Raw genomic sequence first — 22223 nt, forward strand, 5'->3', positions numbered from 1 at the left:
GTCTATCCATGGACTACTGGGTGAGCTAGTGCAACAGGGTGGCAGGAGATCATGTGATTCCTGCAGTTATGTAAGAAATAGAGTCAATGTACTTGATGACGAATGATAATGTCACTATGCTGTTTTAATCAGTAATCATTTCTAAACTATCACTATTAATACATGTCTCATAAGGAAATAGTTTAAGTCATTCAATGATTCACTCCAAAGAGATTACCCTTAGTACTGATATTGAAATGAATGTTGAAATGACTAGTGTGTAGTATACAGAGTCATGGTGGGATTATGACTCCCACAACTCGATACTGTAACATTTGCAGCTGACAGTAGTTTAGTAGATATTTGTGAACAGGACCCTGATATTTGTAAAATCCAGGCCCCTCCTGCCATTATGTAACAATGTAAGGATAGTCCGTCCCCAGAACTGGTATGGTCATAAGATATTATGTGCCAAATAATATGGTGCCATTGTACTTCTGAGGCGATATGTTTTTCTTTCTAGGGTTTGAAGTTTGTGTCATTTCCCTACCTCCCTAACGCTACAGTTGAAAGGTTTGACTTTGATTATGCAACAATGCACCGCATCAAACTCAATGACAGGTGAGTATCATTGACCATCAGATCATGTTTGTGATCTCACCGGCTAAATTGATAACTGAGTTTGAGCATTCCAACCCATTTCTAATTGGTTCTCCAAGTTGGTAATATAAGCACCATCAAACCAATTTCATTCTCTCCATATTATATATCATCCAGGAATAGCTTCCACTCAAGATATTGCTAGTGTGAGTTTGAGCCATAAGTCAAATCAAGTGAAATTGCTTCACAGTGCTTTGCAGACCATTGTGACATCATTGGTTACCATGACAGCACAGTCCAGTATCCCTGTTCCCAATGGACCTGGTCAGCCTTGCTTTGTTGTTAATGTTTACAAACTGAAATGGTTATGTGATCTAAGATGATGAACAAAATTTTGCCCACAAATCTTTTGATGTGAAATATATCAATTTAAGTTCATAAAAGTTTGAAATTCGTAGCTTTTTAACATTTATTTAATCACATTGGAAATAGTTGACATCATAAGACATGAGGCTGTGACTGTCTGTGTTAACTTAGTCTGGGGTCAGAACAGCTCCATGCGCTCCCCCCCCTCCTCCTCAGCATGCCAGATATTGCAAAATACATCCCCAACTTGACTTGCCAAGTGTGTATTCCATGGTTGGAGCTTTTATTAAAGGGGTTATCTACTTCCAGGATGACATTTGCAGAGGTGTTGAACCTTAAACGGTTTGTGACCCCAGAGTCTCCCACCAAAGGAGCAGAAGGTGGAGGATGCTGACAAGGTTACCAAACCCAGCTGTCACTAGTAATGGTCCTACAGACAGCAGTGATGAGGGTAGGTAGCCATTCTTGTCTCTGCCTGAGTATCCAGGGTTAAGTGAGGATGCTACAATCTGTTTTGTTTCATTGGTTCTTATAATTTCTGTGACTCTTCTGAAACCATTTTTTTATTGGGTTGTAGCTTGTTACTGATCACTGTTTGGAATTGAGGATGAAAGACAAGGTTTTTATTTTAAAACAGCCCTAGAGTTAAAATGACATCTTAAGGGATCCTTAGACTTTATGACTATATCCTCCTGGCTGTTGTTCCACAAAGCAGGGGGCAGTGGGAGTAACCTAGTGGTTAAAGCGTTAAACTCGTCACACGAAGATCAGGTTTTGATTCCCAACATGGGTACAATGTGTGAAGTCCATTTCTGTTGGTATCTACCGTTATATTTCTGGAATAATGCTAAAACCCGGTAAAACCAAACTCACTCACTCCACAAAGCAATCTTTGCACTAAGAAGATCTTAACTCTTTCATTTTACATTACATCGTGATGATCATAGTATTTAAATGTCATTGTGGCCCAAGGCCTTCTGCTCCTCCATAATTTCCAAAACAAATGGTAACAACTTCTCTGAGTTCATCCTAATTCATTAATGCCAAGCAGTTTCTAATGCTGGAATGGTACAGACCTGCCAAACCAAAGTTAGGTAAGAGGAGTCACCAGTGTATGATCATGTAAGACTGAATCAAACAATATTGTCTAGCAACAACTGTGACAGTAAATTCATACATATGTCTGTGTGGTGTGTGTGTGCAGGTATAGACAAAGGGTATCGAGGTGGAAAGTGGGCTGTCAGGGGCTTCCTGTATGACAGTATATTCATCAATATGTCTATGTGGTGTGTCTGCAGGTATAGGCGAGGGGTATCGAGGTGGGAGAAGCGGGCTGTCAGGGGCTTCCTCCAGCAGCGACACATCTAGCCTCAGCAGTGAAGCTGCTACCAATGACAAAGAATGCCAAAGGAATCAGTGTGTCAGGTGAGTTCCTGTCTGTAGCCGAGGAGTAAAGCTGCTTTCACTAGTTCTACTGGGGTGTAATAGGTGACATGGATCCTTGGGGTTATAATTGGTCAACTGCAACCTATGCTTGTCTTTCTGGATCCTTGGGGTTATAATTGGTCAACTGCAGACTATGCTTGTCTTTCTGGATCCTTGGGCTTATAATTGGTCAACTGCAGACTATGCTTGTCTTTCCGGGATCCTTGGGGTTATAATTGGTCAACTGCAGACTATGCTTGTCTTTTCTGGATCCTTGGGGTTATAATTGGTCAACTGCAACCTATGCATGTCTTTGTGGATCCTTGGGCTTATAATTGGTCAACTGCAGACTATGCTTGTCTTTCTGGATCCTTGGAGTTATAATTGGTCAACTGCAGACTATGCTTGTCTTTTCTGGATCCTTGGGCTTATAATTGGTCAACTGCAGACTATGCTTGTCTTTCTGGATCCTTGGGGTTATAATTGGTCAACTGCAACCTATGCATGTCTTTGTGGATCCTTGGGCTTATAATTGGTCAACTGCAGACTATGCTTGTCTTTCTGGATCCTTGGAGTTATAATTGGTCAACTGCAGACTATGCTTGTCTTTCTGGATCCTTGGGCTTATAATTGGTCAACTGCAGACTATGCTTGTCTTTCTGGATCCTTGGGGTTATAATTGGTCAACTGCAACCTATGCTTGTCTTTCTGGATCCTTGGGGTTATAATTGGTCAACTGCAGACTATGCTTGTCTTTCTGGATCCTTGGGGTTATAATTGGTCAACTGCAACCTATGCTTGTCTTTCTGGATCCTTTGGGTTATAATTGGTCAGCTGCAGACTAAGCTTGTCTTTCTGGATCCTTGGGGTTATAATTGGTCAACTGCAGACTATGCTTGTCTTTCTGGATCCTTGGAGTTATAATTGGTCTACTGCAGACTATGCTTGTCTTTCTGGATCCTTGGGCTTATAATTAGTCAACTGCAGACTATGCTTGTCTTTCTGGATCCTTGGGCTTATAATTGGTCAACTGCAGACTATACTTGTCTTTCTGGATCCTTAGGGGTTATAATTGGTCAACTGCAGACTATGCTTGTCTTTCTGGATCCTTGGAGTTATAATTGGTCAACTGCAGACTATGCTTGTCTTTCTGGATCCTTGGGGTTATAATTAGTCAACTGCAGACTATGCTTGTCTTTCTGGATCCTTGGGGTTATAATTGGTCAACTGCAACCTATGCTTGTCTTTCTGGACCCTTGGGGTTATAATTGGTCAACTGCAGACTAAGCTTTTCTTTCTGGATCCTTGGGCTTATAATTGGTCAACTGCAGACTATACTTGTCTTTCTGGATCCTTGGGGTTGTAATTAGTCAACTGCAACCTATGCTTGTCTTTCTGGATCCTTGGGGTTATAATTGGTCAACTGCAGACTATGCTTGTCTTTCTAGATCTTTGGGCTTATAATTGGTCAGCTGCAGACTAAGCTTGTCTTTCTGGATCCTTGGGGTTATAATTGGTCAACTGCAGACTATGCTTGTCTTTCTGGATCCTTGGGGTTATAATTGGTCAACTGCAGACTATGCTTGTCTTTCTGGATCCTTCGGCTTATAATTGGTCAACTGCAGACTATGCTTGTTTTCTGGATCCTTGGGCTTATAATTGGTCAACTGCAGACTATGCTTGTCTTTCTGGATCCTTGGGCTTATAATTGGTCAGCTGCAGACTATGCATGTCTTTCTGGATCCTTGGGGTTATAATTGGTCAACTGCAGACTAAGCTTGTCTTTTCTGGATCCTTGGGCTTATAATTGGTCTACTGCAGACTATGCTTGTTTTTCTGGATCCTTTGGTTTACAATTGGTCAACTGCAACCTGTGCTTGTCTTTCTGGATCCTTGGGGTTATAATTGGTCAACTGCAGACTATGCTTGTCTTTCTGGATCCTTTGGTTTTTACAATTGGTCAACTTGCAACCTATGCTTGTCTTTCTGGATCCTTAGGGGTTATAATTGGTCAACTGCAGAGACATATGCTTGTCTTTCTGGATCCTTGGGGTTATAATTGGTCAACTGCAGAGTTTGCTTGTCTTTCTGGATCCTTTGACTTATAATTGGTCAACTGCAGACTAAGCTTTTCTTTCTGGATCCTTGGGGTTATAATTGGTCAACTGCAGACTATGCTTGTCTTTCTGGATCCTTGGGCTTATAATTGGTCAACTGCAGACTAAGCTTGTCTTTCTGGACCCATGGGGTTATAATTGGTCAACTGCAGACTATGCTTGTCTTTCGGGATCCTTGGGGTTATAATTGGTCAACTGCAGACTAAGCTTGTCTTTCTGGATCCTTGGGCTTATAATTGGTCAACTGCAGACTATGCTTGTCTTTCTGGATCCATGCCGGGCTATAATTGGTCAACTGCAGACTATGCTTGTCATTCTGGATCCTTGGGGTTAAAATTGGTCCACTGCAACTTATGCATGTAATACTTGACTGGTGTTGTTATATGTCAATCACCGAATTGTGTGATCCTGACTCAATTATTTACAGATAGACGGACAATTTTCAGTTTGTGGCTATTATATATTAAACAACCAACCAAATCCTGTGTTTTTCTTCCAGGGCCCATATGAGTATGAGTTGTTTTCGATAATGATTCACTCCGGGAGTGCCGCGAGGAGGCCACTATTAAGCCTTATATCAAGTAAGTGGGCTAATAACATGCAAATGACCAGAGGCGTGTTCAGAACAGCGCAGTGCTCAGGCGAAAAGCTAGCGAGGGGCTCGATCCTGAACGCTTCTGTGCCTGCTGCCCGTTCGAAGCCGCAACACGCAAAACCATCCTCACAGCTGCCTCGCCAAGCTAACCAAGATGGCGACCTTGTAATGTAATTCGTCACCACTGCGCCTTTCCGTAACCTCCAACAAGAAGACAAAAGCTATTGGCTTGTCCCGGATTAACACGAGTTGGTCACGAATGGTTTAATGTAACCAAGCGCTTTGCGTCCGTTCAGGGCCGATCGAAAGCTCCACGGAGGCAATAATAGCGAGTGGCTCGTGGTTCTGAACATGCCTCTGGTTGCACCTGGTTGTGTGGCACATTGTCTGGGTCATGGTTGTTTTAGTAGCATGGTCTCATGTCAATCATGACATGTAGGTATCTGGTGTCAGATCAGTGGCCTCAGCTGTTTCTGTACAAGACAAATTCGTCTGACATATCTACCATGTCAACTTTGATAGAGTGATGAGACATTAGTTTATGTCCTCTAGCTTCCATACATGCAGCGATACCTTTGTTCATGCAGTGAACTTTCTACATCACTGCGAGCATTATGTTGAATACCGTATAAATGACATCGAATAACAATCCTTTCTCTAAAAATTCTCAAAGATATTGCTGGTGTGAATATATTGTTTTGTTCACAGGTCTTTCAAGGATGGTCAGTGGTATAGTTTCAATGATCAGCAAGTCACAAGGGTGAGTTACTACTAGCCTCCGTTTCTCATCAGAGTTGTGGAGCAGAATAAGCACAACGATCCATTGTGCAAGGCGCTAGAACCAGATCATGTTGTGTGATTTGGCTTATTTTGTGTCCCATAAACTTAATGCTTTCTGGTGCCACAATATGTTTTGGGAAGCCTATTTACATGGAATATTGCTGACTTAACACAAAACACCTCACTTCACAGATCCCACTTGCTCTTGATATTAGGTCAAAGTTGAAATAATATTTATGGAAGTTAAGTATCCAATCAAAGCTTCATAGAAGGCTTGTCATGTTTCATGAAGCTTGGTTGTTGAAAAACATGAATGATTCATGAAAATTTCAGAGATGACAAAGCGTGAATGTATTGCCTGTATTGCTGTTGAGTGCCCAGTGTTTGTGTCAGATGTTTCCTTCATAACAACATGGACCTGTATGTATGTGTATTGACAGAGTGGCTCATCCTGTTACAGATAACATATGATGATATCCGGAAGACCTATGGAGGTTCAAGTCTGGGGAGGGGCTTCTATTCCTCTGCTTATGCAAGGTACTCTCTCAGTTCACACCTCTCAGAATACAGGGATTCTGAGTTGAGATAATCACATGGTGCGTGATGGACTTCTTGTTTCATACTTGCACTCGTTAATGTATATATTCCTTTTGAAAATCATCACTTTCAGTTATCATAGGCAAATGAAAACTGGGTCCAGCTTGCCTGTTGCTAAATTGTCTCTGACCAGCCGATCCAGTGACAGATAAGCAGAGAGAGCCACCATCATATGGCTGGAATGTTGCCATGTTAAAAGCGAACTCACTAGTCAGCGAGTGAGAGAGCTGGCAGTTTAGTTCAGTGTCCTTAACTGTGTTCCAGTTATTTCATGCCAGATTAATGTAGGAGAATGTTTGAAGTGACATGGATCTCAGATGTTTGCCATCTTGGTGATACCCAAATGCTCAAGTATGGATCTGGCAAGCCTTGAAATATAATTGGGATGGGAAGGTTTCCAACCTGCAATTATAGCTTTCTGGTGTGACCAAGGGACGTAACTCTGCACATCAACTCTATTCAGTTATTGTGGATAAAACATTGAGTAGTGTTTGATGTTGTTGATTTGATGCAGTTAATGAAGATGTTACACATTTGTACAGTCTGGCTTACTGGTACAGCTATTGGTATAGGCATTTTACAAATTGAGAAACTGAAACTTGATCAGAGGACATTACTTCATTGTACAATTGGAAATTACAGATCAAAATAGCTCCAGATCAGAGTTTGATGACTGACATATTGTACTACATGTATGTCTTGCTTGGAGTTAAGTTCAGTGTTTGAAATATGCAAACATTCTTCCTGGCATAGCTGGCTAGAGCGTTAAAGAATTAGCAATTTTTCATGTATTATGGCACCGTGAAGGACCTGCCAAACCAAAGTTAGGTAAGAGGAGTCACCAGCGTATGACCATGTAAGACTGAATAAAACAATATTGTCTTGCAACAAACAAGTAACCCATGCTTAGTATTAAGTGGGCGACTAACAGGATTAGGTAGTCAGGCTGCTGACTTGGTTGACACAAGTCATCAGTTCCCAATTAGCGCAGATCGATGCTTATGCTGTTGATCACTGGATTGTGTGGTCAGACTCGATTATTTACAGACCACCGCCAAATAGCTGGAATATTGCTGAGTCTTGGTAAAACTAAACTCACTCACTCACTCACTCATGTATTATGGTTTGTTTTGAGCAGGATGCATGCAATCTTCATTCCTTTACAACACAACTATTTATTGTTCACTGACAGCTGTTAGTTAATATCTGATACTGTAATTAAAATATAACAGTAATCATATATCATGGTTGTCTCACCTGTTAGACTACAATCTGAATGATATTAGCATGATATATGGTTCTCTGTTCGTTGTAGCTCTACAAATGCCTACATGCTCATGTACAGACAGATTGACAAGCTCAGAAATGCGGTATGGATTGCAACTGATTTCTAATAATTACAGTTCAGTTTACATTTTTTATCCATGAATTATCGACATTGGTTTTATATGGAGTGAAATCATGAAGACAGACTTGGTGGTGTGAAGCCCATTTCTGGTGTCCCCTGCCGTGATGTTGCTGGAATATTGCTAAAAGCGGTAAAACTAAACTCAGTCAGTCTTTCATGGTGATGTATATACAGGTGTGAGAATTTGTATCATGTAGATGTCTCATTGAAAGGGTAAAAGAGACCTTGGTATATATAACAGTAATCTACATTTATAACAAACTGACCGATAAAACAAAATATAATTTGTTAGTCCCTGCGATATGCTGTGTATTTTAGTAAAATACCACTACTTGAACTTCATGTTAGCTCATAACCACAGTTTACTGTATTCTGTACCTTATCTTGAAATTGGATAAAATTTCTTTTCTGATTATTCCCAACACTTTGATGATTGATGTTGCCTCGTGTGTCCATTTAACTGTTCTGCTTGCTCTTGACAGAGTGCATGGTGCCAGATGAATTCCCACAACACCTGAAGATGGCGCTGCAGAAACAACAGGAGCAGGAAGAGGCAGAGAGAAAACAGAGGGAGATAGACAAGTCTACCTGCAAGGTGAGGGGTGATAGACAAGTCTACCTGCAAGGTGAGGGGTGATAGACAAGTCTACCTGCAAGGTGAGGGGTGATAGGCAAGTCCACCTGCAAGGTGAGGGGTGATAGGCAAGTCCGCCTGCAAGGTGAGGGGTGATAGGCAAGTCCACCTGCAAGGGTGAAGGGGTGAGAGAGATAAGTCCACCTGCAAGGTGAGGGAGATGGAGCAAGTCTACCTGCAAGGTGAGGGGTGAGAGAGAGATAGACAAGTCCACCTGCAAGGGTGAGGGGAGATGGGCAAGTCCACCTGCAAGGTGAGGGGTGATAGGCAAGTCTACCTGCAAGGTAGGGGAGATGGGCAAGTCTGCCTACAAGGTGAGGGAGGGGGTAGGTTGGTAAGTAGACCTGTAAGGTGAGGGGTGAGAGAGATGGGCAAGTCCACCTGCAAGGTGAGGGATGAGAGAGATAGATTAGTCCACCTGCAAGGGTGAGGATGGGGAGTAGGTTGGCAAGTAGACCTGCAAGATGAGGGGTAAAGAGAGATAAATTAGTCCACCTGCAAGGAGAGGGGAATAGACAAGTCCACCTGCAAGTTGAGGGGTGAGAGAGATAGATTAGTCCACCTGCAAGGTGAGTGGTGAGAGATAGATTAGTCCACCTGCAAGGTGAGGGGTGAGAGAGATAGATTAGTCCACCTGCAAGGTGAGGGAGGAATAGACAAGTCCACCTGCAAGGTGAGGGGTGAGAGAGATAGATTAGTCCACCTGCAAGGTGAGGATGGGGGTAGGTTGGCAAGTAGACCTGCAAGATGAGGGGTGAGAGAGATAGATTAGTCCACCTGCAAGGTGAGGGGTGAGAGAGATAGATTAGTCCACCTGCAAGGTGAGGGGTGAGAGAGATAGATTAATCCACCTGCAAGTTGAGGGGTGTAAAGATAGACTAGTCCACCTGCAAGGTGAGGATGGGGGTAGGTTGGCAAGTAGACCTGCAAGGTGAGGGATGAGAGAGATAGATTAGTCCACCTGCAAGGTGAGAGAGATAGATTAGTCCACCTGCAAGAAGAGGGGAATAGACAAGTCCACCTGCAAGGTGAGGGATGAGAAGAGATAGATTAGTCCACCTGCAAGGTGAGGATGGGGGTAGGTTGGCAAGTAGACCTGCAAGGTGAGGGGTGAGAGAGATAGATTAGTCCACCTGCAAGGTGAGGGGGAATAGACAAGTCCACCTGCAAGGTGAGGGGTGAGAGAGATAGATTAGTCCACCTGCAAGGTGAGGATGGGGGTAGGTTGGCAAGTAGACCTGCAAGGTGAGGGGTGAGAGAGATAGATTAGTCCACCTGCAAGGTGAGGGGTGAGAGAGATAGATTAGTCCACCTGCAAGGTGAGGATGGGGGTAGGTTGGCAGGTAGACCTGCAAGGTGAGAGGTAAGAGAGATAGATTAGTCCACCTGCAAGGTGAGGATGGGGGTAGGTTGGCAGGTAGACCTGCAAGGTGAGGGGTGAGAGAGATGGGCAAGTCCACCTGCAAGGTGAGGGATGAGAGAGATGGATTAGTCCACCTGCAAGGTGAGGAATTGGGGTAGGTTGGCAGGTAGACCTGCAAGTTGAGGGGTGAGAGATGGGGCAAGTCCACCTGCAAGGTGAGGTTGAGAGAGATAGGATTAGTCCACCTGCAAGGTGAGGGGTGAGAGAGATAGATTAGTCCACCTGCAAGGAGAGGGGGAATAGACAAGTCCACCTGCAAAGTTGAGGGGTGAGAGAGAGATTAGTCCACCTGCAAGGTGAGGATGGGGGTAGGTTGGCAAAGTCCACCTGCAAGGTGAGGGCTGAGAGATATAGATTAGTCCAACCTGCAAAGGAGAGGGGAACAGACAAGTCCACCTGCAAGCTGAGGGGTGAGAGAGATAGATTAGTCCCACCTGCAAGGTGAGGGATGGGGGTAGGTTGGTGGGCAGACCTGTAAGGTGAGGGGTGAGAGAGATGGGCAAGTCCACCTGCAAGGTGAGGGATGAGAGAGATAGATTAGTCCACCTGCAAAGGTGAGGATGGGGGTAGGCTGGTAGAAAGCAGACCTGCAAGATGAGTTGTGGGGCTGGCTGGAGTTTAAACAAGTCCACCTGTCTTGTTCCTGATGTACTGTGTGATATGTTCCAGATAAAGCTGTACTGTTTCCACCAAGCAATAAGAAGAAGATGGAGTCCAAGTTTGAAGTTCATAAGGACAAGACACTGAAACAAGCCATGGAAATGGCATTTTACAAGGTATATGTCATGTCACACCACTAAAAATGTTGTGGGATTATCTATTTGTCAACATATAACAGCAAACAGTAAGGCATCTATTCTGGCAATGACTGTATTATTATAGGATTACTGAATAGACAGACAACTCAATAATATGAAACACAATTACTCTACTACTTGCTTGTTTAGATATGTCAGCATTTTATGGCAAACTTGTAAGGTCCATGACAGGATGGTTACTAATTATTCAGATTAGATAGTGAGAATGTAAAACTACTATATCTTTCCTTATCCTGACTCATGCTTTTTGCTTGTTTCCCTCTTGCGGTGAATGATAGTGGAACACTTGAATCCCTTTTAGCATCCCTTCAAAAAGCCGACGTCGAAGTCACTCACCCAAGGTTGCCTCCTTGGCACTTATTTCACCTGATCAGCCCATGCTTGTCACTCTCCCTTCTCTTCGAGTCCACCATCATTCAGCTAGAAGAAGCAGACAAGCAAAAGCAAGAGTCAGGATAAGTATAAAATATCAATTTTAGTCAGAAAATTACATACTTATATTCATCTTTTGGCTTTCCGTTGGCAACCATTTTATCACACAAACATCCTTTGTTGTATGCCTCCACGGTTGGTGCACTGGTTACCCTGTACTGGGTTACCTGTCAGATCACCCTGTCAGACCACCTTCTTTGTTGTTTAGTTCTCTACCTCAACCATCCAAACATTTATCCCAGTCGATTCGACATCGAGGATGTAATAGGCCAATGGGACTGCCTGGTGAAGCTGCATGAGCGATGCATCCGACTCACTGGAGAAGTCATTTGATGGAGAGGAGGACAGCCCCATGGGCTGGTCTGCTGGGAGGGTCAAGTCCTGCTACAACTTGGAAATCCTGCTGGAATAAGCTGTCCTGACCAGAAAGTTCAAGAGCACAAGCCAAGGAGAGATGGAGTATTGTGCTGGTGTGTGTGTTGGCATGTGTGGCTGTGTGTATGCAGGTGTGTGTGTAGTGTGCATTTTTTGACTTTGTGGAGTTATTTATGTTGCTGCTGATGTGTGTGTGGTGTTGATACTGGTGTGTATAGTGGTTTTGTGTAAATTATTTATACTAGGTGTGTATAGTGGTGTGTGTGTGCAGGTATTTATACTGGTGTGTATAGTGGTGTGTGAGTATTTATAACTGTGTGTATAGTGGTATGTGTGTGGTATTTATAACTTGTGTGGTAATAGTTATTGTGGTATTGGTATTTATACTGGTGTGTATAGTGGTGTGTGTGGCATTTATACCTCCTGGTGTGTGTATAGTGGTGTGTGAGGTATTTATACCGGTGTGTATAGTGGTTGTGTGGTATTTATACTGGTGTGTATAGTGGTGTGTGTGGTATTTCTACTTGTGTGTGTATAGTGGTGTGTGGTATTTATGCTAAGGTACTGGTGTGAAAAAGTGTGTGTGTGGTATTAGAGTATTTATACTGAATTGAACATGCTCGTGTGTAATGTCTTATTTATACTTGGAATTATTATAGTAAATGTGGGGTGTAGTGTGCTAACGTGTGTGTAGTGGTGTGTGTATTGGTATTTATACACATTATTGTATAATAGTGTGTGATAGTGGTGTTTATACAAATGTGTGTGGTATTTATATAGTGTGTGTACTATAAAGTGTGTGTAAGTATTATTTATGCCCTAGTGTGTAAAGTGGTATTATTGGTATTTGTACTTATTATTATTATTAGTAGTGAGTATTTACATACTTGTGTGTATGTGATGTGCGTGATGTTTATACTCTGTGTATAAATTGGTGTGTGGTAATCATATACTGGTGTGTATATAGTTATTAGACATATGGTGTGTGGTATTTATACCGGTGCGTTGTATTATAGTGGTTATTAGTAGCATTTATACTGGTGCGTATAGTGGTGTGTGTGGTGTTTATACTTGTGTATTATATGGTGTGTGTATTTATAATTGCGTGGTGTGGTAGTGATATTTATGCTTGTTATGTAATATGAGGTGTGTGGGTATTTATACTGGTGTGTGTGGTGTTTATACTTGTGTGTATAGTGGTGTGTGGTGTTTATACTGGTGTGTGTTGGTATTTTATACTGGTGGTAATATAGTGGTTATTGTGGTATTTATACTGGATGGTGTATAGTGATGTGTGAATATTATACTTGTGTGTAATATATAATGGTGTGGTAGTATGTGGTATTTATAATGGGTGTGTATAGTGGTGTGTGTGGTATTTATACTAGTTATGTGTATAGTGGTGTGTGGTATTTATACTGGTGTGTATAATTAGTTATTGATATATGGTGTTTATACTGGTGTGTGTATTGGTATTTATACTGGGTGTGTATAGTAGTGGTGTGTGTGGTATTTATACTGGTGTGTATAGTGGTGTGTGTAGTATTTGTGTACATTGTGTGTGTGTGAATGTGTGGTATTTATACTGGTGTGTATAGTGATGTGTGTGATATTTATACTTGTGTGTATAGTGGTGTGTGGTATTTATACTGGTGTGTATAGTGTGTGTGTGTGGTATTTATACTGGGTGTGTATAAGAGTAGTGGTGTGTGTGGTATTTATACTTGTGTGTGTGTATAATTGTGTGTGTGGTATTTATACTTGTGTGTGTATAGTGGTGTGTGTGTGGTATTTATATACTTGTGTGTATAGTGGTGTGTGTGGTGTTTACACTGGTGTGAGTATTTATACTGGTGTGTATAGTGGTGTGTGTAGTATTTGTACTTGTGTGTGTGTTAGTATTATTTATACTGGTGTGTGTAGTGATGTGTGTGATATTTTATACTTGTGTGTATAGTGTGGTGTGTGTGAATTATGTTTATACTGGTGTGTATGCCAATGTGTGTGTTGTTTATTCTGCTGTATGTGGTATTTCTACTTGTGTGTGTGTTGTTTCTTCTGCTATGTGTGGTATTTTTACTGATGTGTGTGTGATGTGTATACACTGGGGTGTAAGTGTGGTGTGAGTATGCCGCCCACATGTCTGCTTATGAAGCTTCTGTGTGTATGAACCGATGTTAATGTTTGGATGTTTTCTGTGTTGAAGGTGTGACAGTGAAGGTGTATGAACCGATGTTAATGTTTGGATGTTTTCTGTGTTGAAGGTGTGACAGTGAAGGTGTATGAACCGATGTTAATGTTTGGATGTTTTCTGTGTTGAAGGTGTGACAGTGAAGGTGTATGAACCGATGTCAATGTTTGGATGTGTTTTTGTGTGTTGAAGGTGTGACAGTGAAAGGTGTATGAACAGATGTTAATGTTTGGATGTGTTTTGTGTGTTGAAGGTGTGACAGTGAAGGTGTATGAACAGATGTTAATGTTTGGATGTGTTTTGTGTGTTGAAGGTGTGACAGTGAAGGTGTTTGGATGTGTTTTGTGTGTTGAAGGTGTGACAGTGAAGGTGTATTAACAGATGTTAATGTTTGGATGTGTTTTGTGTGTTGAAGGTGTGACAGTGAAGGTGTATGAACAGATGTTAATGTTTGGATGTGTTTTTTCTGTGTTGAAGGTGTGACAGTGAAGGTGTATGAACAGATGTTAATGTTTGGATGTGTTTTTCTGTGTTTGTGACAGTGTGTATTAACCGATGTTAATGTTTGGATGTGTTTCTGTGTGTTGAAGGTGTGACAGTGAAGGTGTATGAACCGATGTTAATGTTTGGATGTTTTCTGTGTTGAAGGTGTGACAGTGAAGGTGTATGAACCGATGTTAATGTTTGGATGTTTTTTGTGTGTTGAAGGTGTGACAGTGAAGGTGTATGAACCGATGTTAATGTTTGGATGTTTTCTGTGTTGAAGGTGTGACAGTGAAGGTGTATGAACCCGATGTTAATGTTTGGATGTTTTCTGTGTTGAAGGTGTGACAGTGAAGGTGTATGAACCGATGTTAATGTTTGGATGTTTTTTCTGTGTTGAAGGTGTGACAGTGAAGGTGTATGTTGTGGACACCAAGAAGGAGAGATCCACTCTCCCGGTCAGTGTCTTGGCCTACTACCATGTCCAAACGGTCAGCGAAGTTCAAGAACCTCGTCACACACAGGTCAGATACTTTACACTTTCTCTCTATGGCATTCTCTGAAGATGAAATTGGTGCTATTATATCCCAGTTACAATTTGTTTGTTTATAGTGATGGTGAAATATCACAGATGGGGCATTAAGAAAACATGCTTTTACTCACTGAAAATCATATGTATGTGTGTGTTTCATGAATATATTCTGTTTTCTTATGCTTTATTCTTTATTTGCTGTGTCCTATATGTGTCTGTCTGGTTTGACAGACATTGGAACTTGAGTCCACGGAGATGACATGTGTCTTGGAAAGATTCCACAATGACCTTAGACCTCTTACAGTGCCAAACAAAACGCTTAAAAGCTGAAGGCTTTTTCAAAAGTAATAAGGTGAGTGAGTCACAGAAGGAACATCAGTACTTTTGTACCATTTCCAGTTTCAGTAAAACCCTATACAATTACAATGCGACAGAATCCATAAAATGATGGGACAAATCATAGTGAGGTCATCTACAGAAGGATGGAGGAGGGGAGGGATTAAATGGATGCTCCTTACATGTACATTATAATATAATGCAAGATATTCACATAAATAAAAGATGAATGCAAACATACTTGCCTGGTTGGCCAATCAAATGCAACAGAATCATCAGCAATAAACACATGCTTCTGCCACACTTCAGTCTTTCCGTCTGCATTAAGCTGAGATTCCATGATGTGGGAAGCTGTACCTCCCTCACCTCTGTGGTCATGTGGTTGCAATGAACTGCTGTGTTTGTTGTTCAGGTGTACGTCCAATACCCAATGGATGGCGAAGATGTGTACACCCCATTCCTCAAGACCAAATTCTACCAGCTGTTGGACCCGACATCAGAACACAATTAGCATAAAGCGTCACCATCCCCACACCAGGTAAGTGGAACATAAACCTGTCAGTACAAGCAGCAGGTGCACATCCAGAAACAACACTGTGGAGCCAGCAGCTACTGACACAGGTTGTCCATCAGGACAAAATAACAAGCCCCCACAAATTCTGCCTCATTTAAAGGTCATGGAATCTGGTTGGAACAAGATGCAGTGGCTACAATGCCTGATCTGCCTGCATATTGTCCAGTATCAATGACTTGTGGGTTTGGTCCAGATTTGATTGGATACAGATTTGCCTGGAATATTGTTGGCAGCTTTGTGAATTCACCCACTGAAAGTGATCCAAATAAAATAGGTGTCATTACAATTAGGTGTTTCATATCCAATATTCCAAGGCCACAAGGTAGCAGTTTTATGATCTATCAAGTCTACCAACAAACCTTTCTCTGATTGTACTGAAGTGCTTCCATTTAACAATCATATTTCTATTGGAATTGGCTTTCCTTTGTTGTTTACCTTTTCTTAGGTATTAAGCAAGAACGATATTATTTGATCAGATTTTCAATTTATACATTAACCAGTATATACAAGTATTATATTAACCCAAATATTCACAAAAGACTCGTGTTTCCGAGAGACTAATACAAACAGAAAGGCTCAATGATGATGTACTTGACAGAAAAAGAAAACCGTTTCCATAGATTTATCGCCAGTTCTTATCTTTTCAATACTGAGGCTGCTTGGAAATTAAGATCAGTGTCATGCCTTCATAATGCATCCACTATTACCCAGCATCCCAATTCTGTAAATATACTGGTATCTAATGTAAGTATGCTGGACCACCACCAAAACTTTGTTTCATAATTCAAGTCAAACTTTGTCCATCTTTTCTGCTATCTTATTCATCTTAGTCAGTAGCCTTTGTCCATCTTTCCTTTGCTATCTTAGCACATAATTGATCTCACTAATGCATAATACACCCAACTCGATTCCCATATCTGAATGTGAGTTTGACATGTATCTACATTCAGAGCAGTTGGCTCCTGTGACACAACCTCAACATATTTTGTCCAATCAGGACACTGTTATAAATGTATGAAGATAAAGATAATTATGCCAGATGACACTCCTTGTCGTATTTGTGATGTGATACAGTGGGTATTGGTGATATCACTACTTGTTATAGTCAAAGAACAGTGCTTTGATTAGACAGCTGTTTATAGCATGATGTCACGCAAGTAACTCCAAAGTTGAAATGGTGAATGGGTCATTTGCATTTATCCTTAGGATACAGAACTCTTGAAAATCAAGGATGTATGTAACTATGTATCATGTCGCTAACCTCTATTTCTGCACCAACAGAGGATGTGAAAGACTACGTCAAATCTAGCCAGCAGAGTCTCCTGCGTCGACAGCAGCTCACTCTACAGGACGAGCCCTCCTCCATGTGCAATGATGCCACAAGTGACTCCCCTGATATCGATGAGGGGATCAGTGACCCTGTGGATGGAATAGATCATAAAATGCGGGCCATGGCTATCCATGGTTGCCATAGTGACCCTTCTGTGTATCATAGTTGCCAAGACAACAGTGACATCTCTCCTCAGGAGTCTGGGTCTGAGGGTCGCAGTAGCAGTCCCGTAGGACCCAGCACAAGTAGTCAGGAAACGAGTACAAGTGCGGAGTTTAGTCTCACCACGAATTACACCAACAATGGACGGTCAGTCCACGTCAGCGGACGATCTTCATCAGCTAAGTGATAAGGGCTCTGGTGCCGTGGAGCACAGTTTTAGTGACCCGGAGCAGGTGTCCCCACCGTGTCAGGTGTCACCAAATGGCGACTCAGGTGACAAAGATAGTGACTTCAAGCCTGAGGAGAACTGGGACCTGGAGATAGGGGACACAGCAGACAGTGTGTGTTCAAGTATGTCGGGAAGGAGGTGATGGAAGAGGGAGGAGGAGGAGACCGAACCACAGCACGCTACTTCACCGCCATGCCCAGCGCACCCACTGCCAGACACTAACCAAAGAAGTAAGTCTTGTCTTGTTTACAAAGTATAAGTAAGCAAGTTTATCTTGTTAGACTATCAGGCGGGGTTAACAAATTATCCCACACCTACCAGTGTCCATTGTCCGAAGTAATGTAGAGTTTCTGACCTTTTGATGTCTGTGTTGTGTATCGTATTCTCATATGTAGACGTGATTTGGACTGGGAGACTTTCAAATTTAACCTGTACTCTGGAATCACTGAGACTTTTAAGTATTGACTGCCACCATACAGAAATAGATATATACTACTGTAACGACGTTTAGCACCAAGTGATCGTTTCATTAGATTATAGTTAATCTGTTGTGCCAAAAGACAGAAACTATGGTAATATGAAAGAATCAGATGGTCCTTAACTTAATTTGAGTAGGATATGACACATAATTACATCACTACAAGTACAGTGAGAATTTTGGTTTGGAATTGGTCCATTTATAGATATGCTTGTTGTTCAGTGCCGTAGGGGGGTCGAGTTGTCAGACTGTGTGGTTTTGTTGATTGTGTGTCGTTATACTCAGGCGTTATACTGCAGCCTGAGGGGCATTGTTCATTATATCAATCCCTGGATTGTCTGGTTGACTAGTTCCAGGCCACCAAGATAAAGCTGGATTATTGCTGACTGTGTCATGATGCGTCAAACAGTCTGGTTAATGATTATTTTCCCACAATGTGTAACTGTGTCTGCTTCAGGTTTAACCGTGTTTGTTGACAAGAGGATCACTCTTGGTGCATTCAAGAAGGAGCTAGAGCCTTACGTTGGTACGGTGATGGAGAACTTCAAGGTGTACCGTGTTTACTCCAACAATCAGGAGTTCGAGAGTATCCGGCTCACTGACACACTCTCTTTCTTGGAGGATGGAAAGGTACTTACTTCCTGTCTGCCAAACGTAATGGAACTGTAGTACTTACTCTGATAAGATATCTAATTTAGCCAGGCAGAACTCATTGTGAGATGAAAGGTGTTTCAGTCAATATGATATTCAGTTTGTCATGAAGAGTTGATATGCTAAATGTTGCTAAGTGCTAAATCCTAAAGGATCATAATGCATATATCAATAAAATACCAACACCATCGTGTCAAGGTTGAAGGGACATATGTGAATAGTTTTAGTTGTCTGACATTTGACATTCAATGAATGATGAATGAAGAAAACATACAGAGGGACTAAGCTTGTGCTTCAAGACAATCATAAGCTCAACATACCACAGTTCGACACAACAGTGTGTGACTGTATCCTCTTTAGTCTTGTAGAAGTTCCTGTGAGGTTTCCATTTGCTTTGATTGACATATTCCTATCTTTCAGCTGAATATCAAACTTGGCCGTGCCCTCCGTCCCGGGGAACACAGGGTAAAGGTGTATCTCCTTGCAGTGAATGAATCAGAGGTGAGCTTAGTCTCGTACAAGTATAATAAAGTAATTGTGAGTATCTGTTAATTTCACTTCCAGAGTCGACTGATACAGGAGATTGCTCCAACTTTCACCATGTTATTGTTGTAAATTACTGCTCGAAAGAAAATACAAGTTAATGTGAAAAATTGGACTTCTTTTGAATTGTGTAAGTTTTTCTATTATATATCAGTTTCACTATATTGAATGAATGAGTTTAGGTTTACGCCACTTTTAGCAATATTTCAGCAACATCACGGCAGGAGACACCAGAAATGGGCTTCACACATTGCACCCATGTGGGGAATCAAACCTGGGTCTTAGGCTTCACTTTATCGAATGCACGTTGGGAATGGTCTGTGAATTCCTGGATGAGAATCAAAGATGTGACCTCACCGTGATGGTTAAACAGTAGTAACTACTTTGTAAATAAGCATGATACTTGGAAAACAAATGGTAAATGAACCCCTAGCTACTGGGAAGTTAGATATTTGATATACTGCTTGTGTCACTTCCAGCCATGTAAGTTCCTGGTGGAGACAATTCTAGCCAAGGGGATGACAGTGCTGGAGTCGAAGAAGCTAATTCTCCCCCGAGATCAAGGAACAGTGTGACATGGAGATCCCTCTAGACAGGTAGGGAGGCTAGCTTATCTCAACAGAGGCAACAAATTGGCATTTTCAGCTCAGACAACTGTGCTTATTCCATGATGAAACTTTGCAATAATGATCCTTGCTAATAATTCTCCCAAAATTTCAGTCTGATTCTCACCACCATTTTGTCCTTTCCTCAGTCATTTCTGCATATGTCATAATGAAATTTGAGCTGCAGAAACAATAATCTATATGGAATAGTGGCAGCCATATTGAAAATCCTATTTTTTTATTATTATTTTATTATAGGATATTTATATAGCAGCACATATCCAAGCAACTAGTGCTTGCTCAAGGAGCTGGTATTTTTTCCCTCGATCACTGGATCTCAATCTCAACGGCACATCATATTATCAATCTCAACTCCCTGGGGAGTATACAACTCTTGCAGCCACTAGGCGCACCAAGTTATTGTGGCTTTCTCATCCTATTTATGACATTTCTCCGGTATGTAAATCTGGTGTAAGGAAGTTACAGTTGGGGTTCAGCATGCATATTCCTTTTTCTGCAATATTTTACATTTTTACCTTCATTTTACATTTGCATTTCGATCATCATTTTGAACAATGAAATTTTACACTAAAATCAGTTTAGAGGAGGTTGTATGATTTCCCAGGCAAAAGCAACAGTTTCAACATCCCATACCTTGTGGTATGGTAAAACGAGTTCAAGCAGGCCAAAGGTGCTCAGGTTATTATCCCCCACAACAACGGGATATAGAAACGAGTTCCGTCCTTTGTCCGAAGCATATCTCTTAAACTATTTGTAATAGCTTAACCCAAACTTGGTACACATGTCAACCATGATCCCTAGATGTGCCATTCGGGGGTAAGACCCAGATGCGAATGTCATTATTTTTCTTATCCTGACTCATGTTTATTTGCTTGTCTTCTCTTCTTCTGGCGAACCTAGTGGAACACTTGTATCTCCCAATTGAAGTTCCCTTCAATAAAAATCACTCATTAGCACTGACCACGAAGTTACCTCCCTTCCACAAGCTGCTGAACGAGGGCTACCACCTGAACCCATGTGCCTCACTCTCTCCTTCTTCTTCCTAGTGAGCAAGGCGTGAGAGCACCTGTGTCTCCTGCACACTATATCCTTTATTTATATTTAGTTTGTTACCTCTTATATTCATCTATAGAGGTGTAACTAGTATCATTATTCAACATGCATTGATAATTATTAGGTGTTTCTGCTGCTTGATTCACGGTTAGCCGTGTTGCTCAGCAGTTTGCGTTAATAAAAATCTGCACTGTTTGTAAATTACGTTACTCTGCTACCGATCCACATTTAAAATGCCCTAGTTGCATTACTCCATGTTCTATTGTTTCTTGTTGTAAATTATATATTAATTTACCAATTTCTGCCTTTGATAAATATTTATGTTCCGTTTTGAGACGGAAGGCAGATAAATCTCGGAAACAATCTTCAGTCATGGCTAATAGATCGGAGTCAGATATATCCTGAGTTACCTTCGGGGGATAAGCGTGGGACGCAGTCCGCTATATCTAGAAGCGACCTGCTTCCCAGGACGTTCCTTCATCACAGTATAAAACTAGAAGAACTTCCACGTCGTCTCAACGTATGCTCCGAGCCCCCAGGTTTACAGCCTCGTCAAAGGGAAATCCACGAAGACTACTAAAAAACTTTGCTTCTGATATTCAGAATTATGTTTATATGATGATGACATTTCGATTATCATTCCAGATGTATGTCATAAGAAGTGACCAGTACGGCTACCGCGTCCACTTCAGCGCAGATCAACATGCAATCAGAGATGCCTACGCTGACGCCGGAGATTATGACTGAGGGTCCTTGGCCACTATCACAGAGAGGACACCCTCAACGCCAGCGCAGACCATCCCAGACGCACCTGGTCAACCAAATCATGAGGCTGATGGAAGACCGTTACGCGGCTTACAGAGGCCTCAGGAGCCACGGGCCCCAGAGCCCACCCCATACTAAGTCATACAGGGCCCCAGAGCTCCGCCTTTGACTTCAAGCGTGAGGGCCCCTGAGCCTATAGACGCTGCTTCCCGCCAAGGGCAACCCTGCCCGAGTGAGAGCTCTTTGCATAAGGTATCCCAGGCCGCCTCAGAAGGAGCTAGAGTCTGACCCTTTGCAAGAGGCTTCATGGAGAAGGAGTAAGCCGGGCTAGCACGCACCTTTGTCATGTACTAAGCGGGCGCTCGCAAAACAAGCACTCATATGTCGGATCGGACACTGACTCCAGACATTCGCGCCAAGGAAGACGCCAAGGCTAAGTGGTTCTACAACGCCTAGAAGACGCTCAAGCAAGCAGCCCCTCAACGCTCTCGAAGCTTCCAGAGCGCCGGGCGAAGCCATCACCGTTCTCGGCCCACAGTTCCGCCAAGGATGTCTTCTCCAAGGTCTACATACACTAGCCAATCGCCAGTCCGTTCTCCTCAGTCCTCACATAGATCTTTCTTACAGATCGAGGGTCTCCGACATCACACTCATACGGCCAGAGGAAGACGATGGTATCATTTAAGATCGGACTTCTAGACACTTCGCTAAGGAAGTCCCA

At 42.1% G+C, this 22223-nt stretch overlaps 1 protein-coding gene across 1 annotated transcript in view; it reads left to right on the forward strand.

Moving 5' to 3' along the window:
* Positions 1-502: 502 nt before the first annotated feature.
* LOC124287584 (ubiquitin carboxyl-terminal hydrolase 47-like) overlaps positions 503-22223 on the forward strand; it is a gene marked incomplete at its 5' end in the record, with an annotated part of 36549 nt that continues 14828 nt past the window's right edge. The window contains 24 exon segments of the mRNA XM_046724071.1: positions 503-600; positions 1255-1325; positions 2244-2365; positions 4987-5072; positions 5791-5842; positions 6323-6399; positions 7775-7829; positions 8352-8469; positions 10600-10700; positions 10934-10941; positions 11466-11581; positions 11584-11644; positions 13756-13769; positions 14626-14747; positions 14987-15082; positions 15084-15107; positions 15504-15574; positions 15610-15629; positions 16947-17314; positions 17409-17508; positions 18322-18494; positions 18936-19016; positions 19538-19609; positions 19611-19654. Of these exon segments, the coding sequence (XP_046580027.1) occupies positions 503-600; positions 1255-1325; positions 2244-2365; positions 4987-5072; positions 5791-5842; positions 6323-6399; positions 7775-7829; positions 8352-8469; positions 10600-10700; positions 10934-10941; positions 11466-11581; positions 11584-11644; positions 13756-13769; positions 14626-14747; positions 14987-15082; positions 15084-15107; positions 15504-15574; positions 15610-15629; positions 16947-17314; positions 17409-17508; positions 18322-18494; positions 18936-19016; positions 19538-19609; positions 19611-19654 (2150 nt within the window).

The sequence above is a fragment of the Haliotis rubra genome, unplaced genomic scaffold (genome assembly GCF_003918875.1).
Source record: "Haliotis rubra isolate DU_JTF1 unplaced genomic scaffold, ASM391887v1 Scf401, whole genome shotgun sequence".
NCBI classification, from domain to species: Eukaryota; Metazoa; Mollusca; class Gastropoda; order Lepetellida; family Haliotidae; genus Haliotis; species Haliotis rubra.